At 38.1% G+C, this 15,223-nt stretch overlaps 2 protein-coding genes and 1 non-coding gene across 6 annotated transcripts in view; 1 reads left to right on the top strand and 2 right to left on the bottom strand.

Annotated features, from left to right (window-relative positions):
- The window catches only part of limd1a (LIM domains containing 1a), a 28,885-nt gene extending 19,450 nt beyond the window's left edge, over window positions 1–9,435 (top strand). The window contains exons 4-8 of the mRNA XM_053633855.1: window positions 443–505; window positions 2,144–2,274; window positions 3,543–3,594; window positions 6,602–6,670; window positions 8,106–9,435. Coding sequence (XP_053489830.1) covers window positions 443–505; window positions 2,144–2,274; window positions 3,543–3,594; window positions 6,602–6,670; window positions 8,106–8,222 — 432 coding nt within the window. The 3' untranslated portion in view covers window positions 8,223–9,435. The remainder of the gene's footprint in view (window positions 1–442; window positions 506–2,143; window positions 2,275–3,542; window positions 3,595–6,601; window positions 6,671–8,105) is intronic.
- An 824-nt stretch (window positions 9,436–10,259) lies between these two features.
- Window positions 10,260–10,332, bottom strand: trnar-acg (transfer RNA arginine (anticodon ACG)). The gene has a single exon. It is a non-coding gene; the product is annotated as a tRNA-Arg (tRNA).
- Window positions 10,333–10,761: 429 nt separating this feature from the next.
- On the bottom strand, window positions 10,762–13,609 carry echdc1 (enoyl CoA hydratase domain containing 1). 4 transcript variants are annotated; one of them, XM_053635702.1, is made up of 6 exons: window positions 13,577–13,609; window positions 12,340–12,578; window positions 12,119–12,261; window positions 11,918–11,970; window positions 11,747–11,827; window positions 10,762–11,663 (listed from the first exon to the last, which is right to left on the bottom strand). In XM_053635702.1, exons 2-6 carry the CDS (start codon window positions 12,566–12,568, stop codon window positions 11,261–11,263), a joined length of 909 nt encoding a protein of 302 aa, XP_053491677.1. In that variant the 5' UTR covers window positions 12,569–12,578; window positions 13,577–13,609; the 3' UTR covers window positions 10,762–11,260. The 4 variants fall into 4 exon arrangements, with proteins under 4 accessions (XP_053491677.1, XP_053491840.1, XP_053491756.1 ...); XM_053635865.1 differs by lacking the exon at window positions 13,577–13,609 and adding an exon at window positions 13,515–13,564; XM_053635781.1 differs by lacking the exon at window positions 13,577–13,609 and adding an exon at window positions 12,763–13,159.
- Window positions 13,610–15,223: the final 1,614 nt, after the last annotated feature.

Genomic DNA, 15,223 nt, shown 5'->3' with positions numbered 1-15,223 from the left:
TGCCATATTTTTCCTGGGACTTGGTACGGATCAATGCCAATGATCAGATCGGCATGTTTTTTTTTTATTAAAATGTTTTTAGATATTGCTTCTCGTTATGTGAATTCTCTTTGCTTTCCAGTGGACGGATATGAGTTATGAACTTAAATATGGCAGCTATGCGAAACGGGCCACGTGAGGAAATTTGTGTGAAAATTGTGAGGAGCTGAGGAAATTTGAAATTTAGTTATGCAAAATAATACGTTTGCATTTTTAAAAAATTTATGAGCAAGCAAAACATATGCAAAGCCTCTGTATTTGAAACGGTGTTTAGTGTTCATGGTTTAAGCAAGATGGCTGAAACTGTTAACATTGTGGTGTTCTTTATCAATGCCTCATCGAATATTTTCTGGTATAAAGATATATTTCTCTGAACCCTGCTCTCTCTTCTCTGAACACACAGTACTCTGGCTTTCAGCAGTCAGCTGACAAATGCAGTGTATGTGGCCACCTGATCATGGACATGGTGAGTGCAGCACTGCTGGTCAGTGGTTTAGTATTTTAGTGTATAAAAACAGCACATAAGTTCAAATGGGAGGGAGGGATCTGCTTTTCTGGTAGTTAAAAAAAAAAAACACAAAAAAAAACAGTACTATAGCAGTCAATTTACAGTATCTCACAAAAGTGAGTATACCCCTCACATTTTTGTAAATATTTGATTATATCTTTTAATGTGACAACACTGAAGAAATGACACTTTGCTACAATGTAAAGTCGTGAGTGTACAGCTTGTATAACAGTGTAAATTTGCTGTCCCCTCAAAATAACTCAACACACAGCTATTAATGTGTAAACCTCTGGCAACAAAAGTGAGTACACCCCTAAGTGAAAATGTCCAAATTGGGCCCAATTAGCCATTTTCCCTCCCTGGTGTCATGTGACTTGTTAGTGTTACAAGATCTCAGTTGTGAATGGGGAGCAGGTGTGTTAAATTTGGTGTCATCGCTCTCACACTCCCTCATACTGGTCACTGGAAGTTCAACATGGCACCTCATGGCAAAGAACTCTCTGAGGATCTGAAAAAAAGAATTGTTGCTCTACATAAAGATGGCCTAGGCTATAAGAAGATTGCCAAGACCCTGACACTGAGCTGCAGCATGGTGGCCAAGACCATACAGCGGTTTAACAGGACAGGTTCCACTCAGAACAGGCCTCGCCATGGTCGACCAAAGAAGTTGAGTGCACATGCTCAGTGTCATATCCAGAGGTTGTCTTTGGGAAATAGACATATGAGTGCTGCCAGCATTGTTGCAGAGGTTGAAGGGGTGGGGGGTCAGCCTGTCAGTGCTCAGACCATACGCCATACACTGCATCAAATTGCTCTGTATGGCTGTCGTCCCAGAAGAAGTTCCCTACAGTTCCCTAAAGTTCCCTAATTCCCTACAGTTCATTGAGGGAACCATGAATGCCAACATGTAGTGTGACATACTGAAGCAGAGCATGATCAGTATGCAGTATTCCAGCATGATAACGACCCCAAACACACCTCCAGGATGACCACTGCCTTGCTAAAGAAGCTGAGGGTGAAGGTGATGGACTGGCCAAGCATGTCTCCAGACCTAAACCCTATTGAGCATCTGTGGGGCATCCTCAAATGGAAGGTGGAGGAGCACAAGGTCTCTAACATCCACCAGCTCCGTGATGTCATCGTGGAGGGGTGGAAAGGGACTCCAGTGGCAACCTGTGAAGCTCTGGTGAACTCCATGCCCAAGAGGGTTAAGGCAGTGTTGGAAAATAATGGTGGCCACAAAAAATATTGACAGTTTTGGCCCAATTTGGGCATTCTCACTTAGGGGTGTACTCACTTTTGTTGCCAGCGGTTTAGACATTAATGGCTGTGTGTTGAGTTATTTTGAGGGGACAGCAAATTTACACTGTTACACAAGCTGTACACTCACTACTTTACATTGTAGCAAAGTGTCATTTCTTCAGTGTTGTCACATTAAAAGATATAATCAAATATTTACAAAAATGTGAGGGGTGTACTCACTTTTGTGAGATACTGTAACTGAGGATAAACTCCCTTGATATATCTACTTTGTGGATGCCCGAGTCCTGCTTAATGCGTATGTTTATAGATGAGTAACACAGAGTTCGTCCACAGATCCTGCAGGCACTGGGCAAGTCCTACCATCCAGGCTGCTTCCGCTGTGTCATCTGTAACGAGAGCCTGGACGGCGTGCCTTTTACTGTGGACACAGAGAACAAGATCTACTGTGTCAAAGACTACCACAGGTGTGTGTGTGTGTGTGTGTGTGTGTGTGTGTGTGTGTGTGTGTGCACGCAGATGGTTAAAGATCAAAGCTGCATGAAGTGTAAGAAGGCATTGTATATTTCAGTTGTGACAACAATGACACATTTTGTGCTTAACAGCCACAGTGTTCTCAGTTGTTCTGACTAGCTTCTTTGCTGTCCACATAAAAACAGCAGCTCATGAATTCTCTTTTATGACTACAAGTTCCTATCAGCAGGAGGTGTGTGAACAACTCTTTTCTGTTGAGTGCCAGTCCAAATATTCATTTATTCGAGCAGGGCTTATTAGTGTACAGCGTGAGGATTGAGATCGGGTCTATTCAACTGTCTCACATTCTTATCTATGTTTAACAATGTCTTTCTATCAGCTGAACATTTGCTTAAATGTGATTAGAGTGGTATTATATTACAGTGTTTATGAGTGTGAAGGAGTGAGTTTTGTGTAGGAACAAAAGACACACTGGTCCCTATTTATCAAAATTGAGTAGAAACGAGTACACGAGAGTTTTGAGTGCGCATATGAAGTACAAACAAACCAACAGCTGTTTCATGAAAGGACATGAAAATACGACAGCAAATGAAGAATCATCATTATCATGAATCATCATGAATCAACCATCCACTAGTCCCATGTTTACATGTCGTATGCATATGATAGGCCCCAATTTATCCTCATAAACATTTCATTTGCATGAAATACACCGTCATATATGCAGGTGCTGGGATAGTGAGCTAATAAAAGAAAAGTGTTTGGTAGGGTAAGATCTGAGCAAGGACGGAAGAAAGAAAAAGCTGTCTGTGATCTGAGGAAAGAAGTGAACTGTCAGTTATTATGCCTAAAAGACAGTTTCCATGTGTGCATTTCCATAGAAATGACTGGAATGGTGTGATTTCAATGTCTTTTTGTCATGTTAAAACTGCAGACAGTCAGATTGTGGCCACGTACAGGAAAAATCTAGAAATGGAACAAACCTGGATTTGTTCTCAACTCTTTCTTTTTTTTATAAGTAATTTATAAGGCAGCAGAGACAGGAACACGTGTGCAGCTTGGCCCAACACCTTTCTTTCCTCCCCCTCTCCATCTTACTTTCCATCTCTGTCCTCAGACCTGGACCACCATATCCTTTCTTCCCTCTGAATAGTTTCATAAAAGAATTTTGATGAACATTAAAGAGTTGGTGTCATTTTTTAAAAAAAAGTCATTTTGTTCGTCTGCCTTTGTTACTGAAATACTTCACTCTGATTTTTAGGGTCCTTGCTCCTAAATGTGCCGCATGCAGTCAGCCAATCCTGCCCTCTGAGGTAAGCCTCCTGACTTTACAACAGTGTAACAGTCAATATTTTCCTTTTTTGCACAGCTATAGTGGACTAGTTACCCTTAGCTGTAAAAACAAAATTTTCCACAGCACAGTGTGGTTCTAAAGTGGGCTGTCACTGCTCTGAGACGGTGTAAATGTTTGTCTTCAGAGAAAATGGACTTTGGTGTGTTTAATCATTGATCTGTGTTGCACTGCCCTTCCTCCACAACCCACATATTACTGCTGCTTTAGAAAAATTTAATTTCACAAGACCTGCAGGTGTGCTATATTATAGCACCAGAGCATTAGAGTGATTTAAGTGCCTGTGTGATTTTATACCTTACTGATAAAAACTAGTGCCAGATTGGAGTGGCATAAGTTCACTTCATGTCTATAGATGTTCTGGAGTCAAACTGAGCTAAAACGTGAGAAATTTTGTTGTTCCTTAGGCTGGGTTTATGCTTGTAATGCATACACATATGCAAGATAGCTGATGCATAAATCCCGAGTTCATTCTGCACATCAGTTATGAATGACATGCAGCACATTACCAGTGTAAACAATGGGGACAGTATTTGGTGTGATGTCCACAACAGAATAAACTAGATCTATGTAGCGATTCGCAAAATGTTTTTTGAGTATTGACACAGAATGATTTCACTGTTAGGCGCCGTGTTTGAATTTAAAAATACTTTTAAAAATACTTACTTGTGTAGCCTTCAAATCTTACAAGTCTGCTTTCTGTACCAATCCTCTGGATCATCTAGACTAGTAAATACATTAAAATTGGTCAAAGGTGATAGTTTTCAATTTCATGACAACAATATTGACAACAGTGGAAAATTTTAAAGAGAAACTAAGAGAGCTCATTCATGTGTTTAACATCTTCATGCCACTGCACAGTGACAGATATGTGTCCCACAATAGCTGGCATGAAATAGCTAAACATTTTACAGGTCGACATGGAAACCAGTCAGACAGGGATGTTTAGGCTCTGACATGCCATCTAGTGGATGTTCCTTTTAATCCTACAGATGTACAAAAAATATGCAGGATAATATGTAAACAATGCATCTGCATGCACACGTACTGTATAGTCAGATATAAACCTATGTCAAGTATAAACCTGACCTTAACAGTTGCTCATTTAACCTTTCCAAAGTCATACTCCAGAATGTCAAAAGCTAAAGAGATGTGGCCAGTTCACTTTTTGATCCATACTTTCACAAGGACCAATGTATAACTGTCTTTACAGCACATTAATCCTACACATTTTGCTATTCACCAGTTGCAACTAGACACAAACTTGAGATTGATGTAGGATTATCTCGAACCATGATAATTATTATTATTATTATTATTATTATTATTATTATTATTATTATTTTAAACAGGGCCAATAGAAGAACCTCCACTACATACAGTACATGTATGACTCTAGCAGATTTTGATGTACTGTGGTGTGTCTGGAAAGTTTTGCTGGAGCTAATGTTTAGTAATGTTGCTTGAAAGCATGAAATTATTGACAGGAACAGTCATTTTGTATCCTGGTTGAATCTAATGAACATATTTAAAGTGAACCATTATCCAAAATATGCATTATTTACATGACTGTTTTGATGGTTAATGCAGCCCTGCTGTTACTGGGGACCTGTTTGATCAAAATATTTTGGTTAGAAACACATGGTTTGTGCCAAACAAATTGGTTCTGAGGTTGTGATGGTTTCTAATGCTGGAAAATTAAACATTAAATTAACCAGTGTAAAGCTGTACTTTGTACAATGTACACTGCAGTTTTTTCCTTAGAAATAATACTGCAGCATTCTACTTGTGTGCAATAAAACATCTACAACTAATGATTCGAGCGTTAACTAAAGACTTGAGACTTGACTTGAACTTGCAAAAAAGTGACTGTTAACATCTCTGCCATTCACACTTAACTCACTGGAATGCTGGCAGGGAACCAACCAAAAGCAGTATACTTGCAGCTATGTGCCATAATATTTATCAGTTCAAATCAAATGTACCGTTAGTACAGTTTCCCAAAATATCCATAACTAGCTTAATTTGGATTGAGATTAGGTTGTTTTGGTACACATTAGGTCTTTTAATTATGTTCTTCACGCTTAGAGGCTTGATGCCATTTCCGTCTACTGCCTCCCTCACCGATCTCCACTTGGGACATATTTAGTGATAGCCTCTGAGGAATGTTGCCCAGGGTTAAGAACTGAGGGCAGGAGGCAGTTTGTCTGCGTTGAGCCAACTTGAATGGAATTTTACTCTAACCTCCCCAGTGCTGAGAGCCATTATACAGGGTGTCCCAAAAGTCTCCATACATAGGGGAAATTAACACTTTTTAGCAAAATGTAACTTTATTTACAAAATATCCTTCACATTATTGCCATTTCTTTGTAAACACACACAGAGTTGTCTTTCCCAGCTTTGGCTCCCAGTTTGGCAACAGTGTTGTGTGATGTGCTCGCCATGTTTCCTCTTAAAGTCATCGCAACCTTGAGACAGTTTCCCGATCCAGCCATGAGAACGATTTCAATACTTTCTTCTTTTAAGGCATTCTTAAAGGCTGTCTGGAAAAAAAAATTTTTTTGAAAGACATTTTGCTAAAAAAGTGTTAATGTATGGAGACTTTTGGGACACCCTGTAGTTTGAGTTTGTCTAGGCAAATAAGAAACTGTCTGCCTGTGCATGTGTAATGACAGATGCAGGGTTATAAATGAAAGTGATCTCTATAGAAAACTCTTTGACACGCGAACAAAAAGAGGCGGAGATCATGTTTCTTATAAATCATGGTTGTAAGAGGGTACGTACTCTAGACAGAAGAAACTATGACGTATGTGCTTATTCACAAGTATTATATACGTGATACGAATCTACATTTTCATTTGTGTACATGTGTACGTCATGTTAATTAGCTCATTCTGTTAAAGGCCAGACAACTGTTTGTCCAATCGGAGTTTCATCACATCCATTTCACCACCTGTGTGTACTTTCAGGGGTCTGATGAAACCATTCGAGTGGTATCTATGGATAAAGACTATCATGTAGAATGCTATCACTGTGAGGTGAGTTAAACGTCACTGAAAATCGTAGCACATTGCATTACCTCCAGGAAATAGCACCAGTGCGACACCTGTTCATTAACATCTACATATTTGTAACGTTATTAATTTATTTACAAGGATATTTTAGGTCAGATAATAAATATATAATAAATATTTATGCATAACTCTCATACTAAATTGAGTGCTTAGCTCATTATAGCATTGATGCAGGCAGTGCATTTGAGAAGCATTTGATCTGTCACATTCAGCCATGATCGGCTCAGCTGAAGCGCTCTCTAGCTGTGCTAAATTCTGATAGATGGCTAATGAGCAAAGGAGCTCTCGCAATCAAAGTGAGCTTGCAGTGGCGTGTACTCATCAAGCACCTTCACTGCAGTGGCAGGATTAAACGTGTTCTAAGAGTCCTCAGTTATTCCTCAATCAGTCCTTTTTTCCTGTTGATTTGTGGATTTAACACAAAGTGGCCCTCTTTTAGGAATCTCTAATTATACATCTGTAGTTGCCAGAAACAGTGTAGTAATAACACGAAAACCAGCTAAATCCAGGCTGCTGAGGGGATTTGTTTTTAGGTTCTACTAATCAAAGCAGTTTTGTTAACTAGAATGACTATAAACCTTTCTTTCATTTGTAAAATCAAACCTACTAATTCAATAATAATCACATGATTTCCATGTAAAACGTTATAAGAGTTATGAGTGTAGAGTATTGCTATTATACAACACTTCTATCAACAATTAATTAATATCAAGTAAGCGATATTTCAGATATGATGTGGCCAAATGTTAGATCCCTAAGAATAGAGCCCTAAGAAGCCACACTCACTTTATAGCTGGCTGGCTAGCTCACATTGATTAGTATCTTCCTGTTAAAGGTGCTTGTGTTAAAATTGGCTTCCCTTCTTCCTTTTCATCTTCATCTGAAGCGCTATGCTATTTTAAGTCAAAAGTTATATTCCTGAAAGTATCATCTGCCATGTCTGCTGATGATGATGTCGCTAACACTACAGTAGTAAGTGTTTCGAACTAGAAAGTGGAATTTTTTGTGGTGAACACAGACTAGCGGAGTGATTGACACGGCGAAACCTCCCAGTGCGGTTATACTAAATATAAGCACTCTTGGAACGCTGCTCAACCAATCAAATTAGTTGACCAGAATTAACTGTCTTTCATTGGAATTGGAAGGAAATCTTTAAATGCGATTTTCTCCCTTTTTGCTTTTGGAGGTAACCGGAATTTAAAATCCTACTACTTTACTTCTGGTTAAAATACATGCAAAAGAGATGAACATATTTCAGTTCTGTAGTTTTTAGAACTATATATATTAGAAATGTTCATTTGAGAGTGTGAAGGTTTTCCCAGGCCACTACACGTTTAGGAAAATATCTACAGGATTGTGTTTAATGTTGTAAGTAAAACAGCTGAACCTTTCTCTGCAGGACTGTAAGATGGAGCTGAATGATGAAGAAGGGCATCGCTGTTACCCACTAGATGGCCACTTGCTGTGCCACACATGCCACCTCAAACACATCGAGTCAAGCTGCCCGTCTGTCTGAGGAGAAGAAGAATCAGTTGTGGATATCTGCTGCCCCCTGTGGCTGTAAGGAGACAGTGATGCCAAACTCTCATGCTTCACTTCAAATCAGTTGCAGTTGTAGGATTAAAGAATAAACCTCATGTTACTTCCAGGTCACAGCTCTCTGTTTGTCTGCGTCAGTATTGTTATAACCTAATTATTTTTATTTTACTATTTTTAAGAGCTGTACCTAAATTGTCAGATTCGTCTCAGTATAATTATTTATATTTTCATTTTAATTCAGCCCAGAGTGATGCAGGCTGGTTAGTCATGATGACCGTGATAAAAATTTTATTGTCTTAGAACTTAAAATTTGACCACTCTGTGTCATAGATTCAATTCCCCATAGTAATTAACTTCAAGGTTGCATTTACTACTTTCAAATTACAAACTCAAATTGTAAAAACCAAAAAAAAAGAATAATAAAAAAATAATGACAATTGTTAGGGATTTTTTAATCTCCTTTAAGTAGATAAAAAAGGAGAAAAATAACTTATGGTATGAAAGTATGACAGAGTGACCATGTATTATTGTGTATTGATTTATTCATCTACATGTCTGTTATTTATCTTTACAATCTTGTAACACAAAATTATCCTATGACAGTAATGTCATATATGTTTATGTTTAAGAGAATGCAAAATGTGTGTTACCTCTTATTCAAATACATAATTTCAAAAAATGTGGCTCTGTCATGCTATTTGAGTTTTGTTGTGCCATTTTATAATAAATAAAATATCCTACATATTTCCTTATTATTAGTTTATTCTAGTGAATCAAAGCAGTATATATCAGTTGTATATAAATGTGTGCATACTGGAGTCCAGTGTAATTTTCTGTAGAGAATTCAACATGTAGTACCTCATGTTCTTGCTAGGTTTCTTTATTGGGTTTCATCTCTACACAAGGACTTCACTCTGCACCGAACTCAGTCATTTAACCTTCATGTTCATCTTATGGTGTATTCATGTAAGAAACGAAAAGACTATAAAAGTGTCAGGTTTTGTGTAAAGAGAAATGGAGCTATGTATTTTGGCAAATTAATAATATATCACTGAAATAAGCAAATCCTTTTATAAACCCATGTGCTTGATCTGCTCATAGTTGTGCAGGTGTAAAAGTGATTTTCATTAATCAGTGCAAGTGAATTTGATTGGAAACAATTGTTGAGTATTAAAGCAATTTATAACTGATACTGTTTTATTTGAGGGTTTTTGTTAACTTATTATTTGACATCTTGGCCCACAGCAAAATGGAAAATTATTAATGTGGCCCTTCAGTGACGTAGTCTGGCACCCCTGGTCTTACTTCTAAGATTTCCATAGCTACATATATACTATGTGGCCAAAGGTTTGTGGACACCTGGCCCTCACACCCATATGTAGTTCTTCCCTGAACTGTTTCCGCAATGTTGGAACCACACAATTGTATAGAATGTCTTTGTTTGCTGTTGAATTACAATTTCCCTTCACTGGAACTAAGGGGCCTAATCCTGTTCCAACATGACAATGCCCCTGTGCACAAAGCAACTTTCAAGAAGATACAGTTTGCTAAAGTTGAGGAACTCGAGTGGCTGCACAGAGCCCTAACCCCACTGAATATCTTTCAGATGAACTGGAACAGCGACTGTGCCCCAGACCTTCTAACATGACATCAGTGTCTGACCTCACTAATGCTCTTGTAGCTGAATGGGCATGGACATATCCCCATGGACATGCTCCAAAATCTAGTTGAAAGCCTTCCCAGAAGAGTGGGGATTATTATAACAGCAGATGAGGGCTAAATCTTGAATGGGATGTTCAACAAGCACACATATATATATATATATACAGTAAGTGTGATGGTCATATAGTGTCATATAGTGTGTACATATATAGTACATTACACTGTTTTACGTTGCAGTCACATACTATAAATTTTAACTTTCATTATATTTTGCTTCACAGACACTGGGGAAAACTGTTTATTTTCAAACATAATAATATATATTGTTACCCAGAAGGAAAAAAACAGTAATCGAGCCAGCCAGGAGTCGAACCTAGAATCTTCTGATCCGTAGTCAGACGCGTTATCCATTGCGCCACTGGCCCGCGTACAGAATGTAGCCAGTACTACACTAAATGACCTTCAAACCAATTAAGGCTGTTGGAAACATTACGAATTTTTTTAAAATTATTATTAAATTAAAGAAACGCACAACGTAATTTGTGTTAGCTCAGAAATCACCGTAACGGTACGGCATGATACTTTATCCTATATAAAGGATACTATATCCTTGTACTTCTTTCTTAAAACGTTTATATTCTAAAGTCTTTCTTTAGCCCATATGTTTCAATTAAAATTCATCACAGATTTCTTGTTCTCTTACAGCCATTTGTATTTGGTATTTTTGTAGACATAAAGCTTAATTTACCGGAAATGGCGGTTCTACCTTAATTTATCCTGTAGAGCCACTGTCTCGCCTGTAGGAGGCACTCGTTCATCATTTTCACAATAATGACCTATGAAGGGTTTAGTAAAATGGGCTTGAGCTCAACATTTACATCTCCAAACTTTATTTGCATTATTGTAACACATTAAGAGGTTTACTCCATCCAATTATTACAACCATACATTTGCACAAAAGGAGTTTGGTATCGTTTTGTTTTTTGATGCATTAGGAAACACTGTTTCTTACACAGCTTTATTTTAAAAACATTTCAGACGTGTAATGTTATAACCACTGTAAACATTCCTAAATTTCCTAAACAGTTGTGTCACCTGGTAAAATCATAACTACATTGATTGGAATAATCATAGTTGAAATCAGATAACATGGCAGACAATTAGTACATGTCTGAGCCAATTTCAGACCTGCTGATGTATAGATATCCTTTACACGTTACTGTTAATGGTTCATATCTCTATAATTATGGTGCTAGATTTTTGTTTTCTCAAAGTCACTGGTTCTTTTCTTTCCCAAAGGTGCAGACTTTAGTGTTTATGTTCAAGATGTCGATTTTCCTAACCACATTTCTCTCACTTGTGTTTTGTTTTAAGTGCCAGAGCCTCGAGATTGGCTGGTCCTCCCCAAACGGTCCCAAAAACATGTCTTTCAGTTGTGAGAGCTTCATCCAGAGAGAGCTCTCTGCCAGATAACACCACCTTCTTCACAGCCCCGATTACAGGAGCTGAGCCCTTTGTAAACTGGCTCAGCCATCGCTCTGTTTCCACCAGAGAGTTTCCTTCACCGACAGTCAACACACCATCAACTAATCCAATCTGCTGTCCAAAGTCTGGATCAACTTTCTTCGCACCAGCGAGCAATTTTAAGGCATTCTGGCTGCCAACGATTCTGACCAGCCTCGCAGCTCCACCCCATCCAGGCACCAAGCCCATGTGTTTATGGACAAACTGGATCACGGCATCAGATGTCATCAGCCTGATGGCAGAAGCATAGGTTTGCAAACAAATAACATATATGGTAAGGTACTGCATCTGAAATTCACACTGAAATCATTTTACCTGAAGTCACAGGCAGTAGCAAGTTCTGCACCTCCACCCAGTGCTTTTCCTTCAACCAGAGCCACAGAGATAAGGGGCAACCTATACTAAGAGATATATGTAAGCTTAGATATATTACATGTAAGCTTAGATATATTACAATGTATAGTAAAAGAAAAGTCACAAGCCAACCTGAGGAGTCGTGTAAGTGTGTTCTGCATGAACATACACATCTTCATGCCATCCTGCAAAAATAAAAAATAAAAATCAGCCCCCTTAACAAGTCAGATTTAACAAATATTCTATTTTTCAAATCAAACAATTTAATACCACTGAATGACTAATCCTATGTACCATGATATACTGAAAACAATGATATTGAATAGTAAGGACCTGTGGGTTTGATATTGCTCTGACTGCATTCAGATCGGATCCAGAGCAGAATGTTCCAGCAGCCCCTTGCACAATGAGACCTTTTCCTTCTGTCCAGCTCTCTAGCTCACACACCCGTTCTTCCAGTTCAATCATCATGCTGCCTGGTAAACAGACAGCATGTCTCAAAACATTAAATAATCTCACAGAGTAGGAAACTGAAATCATACCACATTATTCACCTGAGAAGGCATTCATTCGTGATGGATTATTGACCGTCATCAATGCAATGCCTGACTCTTGTTTCTGAAGATCTATGGATCCTCCCGGAAACAACCGCAGCTTCAACCGAATCTCCTCCTCTTGGGCGACATTGGCTTTACAGCAAAATGTCTGCTTGTGCTTAAAAAAACATCCCAAAGCACGTTGTGTGTTCTGGAGTAAAGGACGGCCAACACTGCACAAAGCCATTTTACTTTCTCTGCAGAAGAGACAGAAAATGAAGTCACTTACACAATTTCACTGAAGAATATAACAGTCTACTAATGTTTCATAGCTTATATTCAAGCTACAATGCGTGCCTGCTAGTGCAAGAGGAGGAGCTTTATAAATTGACATGCAAATTGATTTATAAGTGAATAGAGATGTCTCCTTGTTCTAAATACCTGGTTGGCGGTGATTCACATCATTTGTTTATTATCTTGCTTACAGAGCCTGATCTGTCACAGGGACTGTAGTTTTTCCTCTGTAGTGATGTTTCACTGACAGCCACACATTACTGAAAGTGTTCTGACTTTAAATCCACAGGCACCATCTTTAATTAACAAGAAATTAACTATAATAACAGGCACTTTGCGGGCATGAATTGTTCCTAAGGACTTCCATAAAGAACACATAGGACTTGGGTTTCTCTACTCAAGTCCTGGGCACCCAAAGATCTTTGACATTTTCAAGCTTTCCCTGATCCCAATTTACAAAAGTACACAATTCATGAAATGCTTAATAATGAGCTGATAAAACAGGACAGTGTGTTGGGAATAAAGAAACCCTAAACCAGTGAGTGGCCTGGACTGCAGTTGAGAATTTCTGACCTAGAGAACTTTTGCTTTACCTGAGAAAATAAACTGTTGTACATCCTTTACAGTGAAACCCTAGCACAAAACCGGGTGTGTATATATATATATATATACATACACACACATATATACACTTTTTTAAAATCTTTATATAGTAAGATAAACTCTGATATAAAGACATTTGCCAAATTTACAGTCCAGGTAAGGTGCAAGGTCGAGTTGTGTGGCAGGTTACACTTAATGATAAGAACAAAAGGAATACACTTAGTAACCTCTCTGATCATTTGATCATTGCGCGTTATAAAATGTCAATTAAACTGTCAATATTAGAAAAATGGTACCTAAAATTATTTTAACAACTGTTCGCTAAAAGAGTTTGATACATTGTTGTTGGTTCACAAACCTGCAGCTGGACTCCAGTTAAGGTGTCACTTCTAAAGCAGTTCGCCGGGAACTTGAGTGCCGAATTGTAGTTCCTTAAACTCAGACTTAAATTACGTTCTTGGTCATTGTATTTTTACAGTAACTTCTGCTTTCATATTATATAATTTGTAATGTGGGTTTTTTTTAATGCGTGGCATTAAATATTATCTAGACTAAATGAACAAAGCACTAACACTACTCGCTCTGATGTGCTGTTGGAGAAGATGGATTCTCCAGTTTTGGGGTATATTTCATTAGCTACGTTGTAACAGAATACTTTAAAGTAAACAGTTTTCTAGAAGATTCTTTCACTCCGCATAGAAGAACCTCACCAAATGCAGGTAGTTCCTGGTTGCATTTCCCCCACCAGTTCTGGTCTGACTTTCTGAGGTTACCGCTCTGACCTCATGGTCCAGAACACACAGATCAACCAGGTCACTTTAGGTGGCAGTACAGTAACTATTTAATGTTGCCTTTATTTTGTATTATTCTGCATAGGAAATGACTATAGTTCAGGATCAGGAGTGAGAGGAGATGGGAAGGAACATGTGGGGAGAACTTTTGTTCCAGCCTGCTACCTAAAGCTCACTTACAGCAGGCCACAGAAGTCAAGAAGTTTTGGTGAATTTCTAGTTGTATTTTACTGGTATGCTGAAATAACCATATTTGTGAAATATATTCACAATGTAAAGGGTACATCAGCAAAGGCCATGTTTACTCTGTCTATTTATTGGAGCCCTGGAGATTTTTATTCCAGAACTTTCCTCCATCGGCACATATTAGGTCCAAGTTAACATTATTTATAGGCCTGCTTGTTTTTGAGTTATTGAGGTAGAATTAAACCAACTAAATTCACTTGACCAGTCAAAGCAGCTAACAACTAAGACGTCAATAATAAATAGCGGGTGTCCCAAAAGTCTCCATACATAGTGGAAATTAACACTTTTTTTTTTTGCAAAATGTCATCATAATTTTTCATACTTAGTTTATATATAAATATATAGCTCTGGAAAAAATAGAGACCACTGAAAAATCAATTTCTCTGGTTTTACTATTTATAGGTATGTGTTTTGGTAAAATGAACATTTTAGTTATATTCTATAAAGTACTGACAACATTGCTCCCAAATTCCAAATAAAAATGATGTAATTTAGAGCATTTATTTGCCGAAAACTGGTCAAAATAACAAAAAAGATGTAGTGTTGTCAGACCTCAAATAATGCAAAGAAAATACGTTCATATTCATTTATAAACAACACAATACTAATGTTTTAACTTAGAAAGAGTTCAGAAATCAGTATTTGGTGGAATAACCCTGATTTTCAATCACAGCTTTCATGAGTTTTTGCATGCTCTCCACCAGTCTTTCACATTATTGTTGGGTGACTTTATGCCACTCCTGGCACAAAAATTCAACAACTCAGCTTTGTTTGATGGCTTGTGACCATCCATCTTCCTCTTGATCACATTCCAGAGATTTTCAATGGGGTTCTTGAAAGATTCTTGGAAGGTCTGGAGATTGGGCTGGCCATGACAGGGTCTTGAGCTGGTGGTCCTCCATCCATACCTTGATTAAGCCTGGCTGTATGGCATGGAGCATTGCCCTGCTGCAAAAAACCAATCCTCA

Source organism: Ictalurus furcatus, chromosome 1 (assembly GCF_023375685.1).
Source record: "Ictalurus furcatus strain D&B chromosome 1, Billie_1.0, whole genome shotgun sequence".
Lineage (NCBI taxonomy): Eukaryota > Metazoa > Chordata > Actinopteri > Siluriformes > Ictaluridae > Ictalurus > Ictalurus furcatus.
The sequence above is the reverse complement of the archived record's forward strand: the minus strand, read 5'-3'. Positions and strand labels throughout refer to the sequence as shown.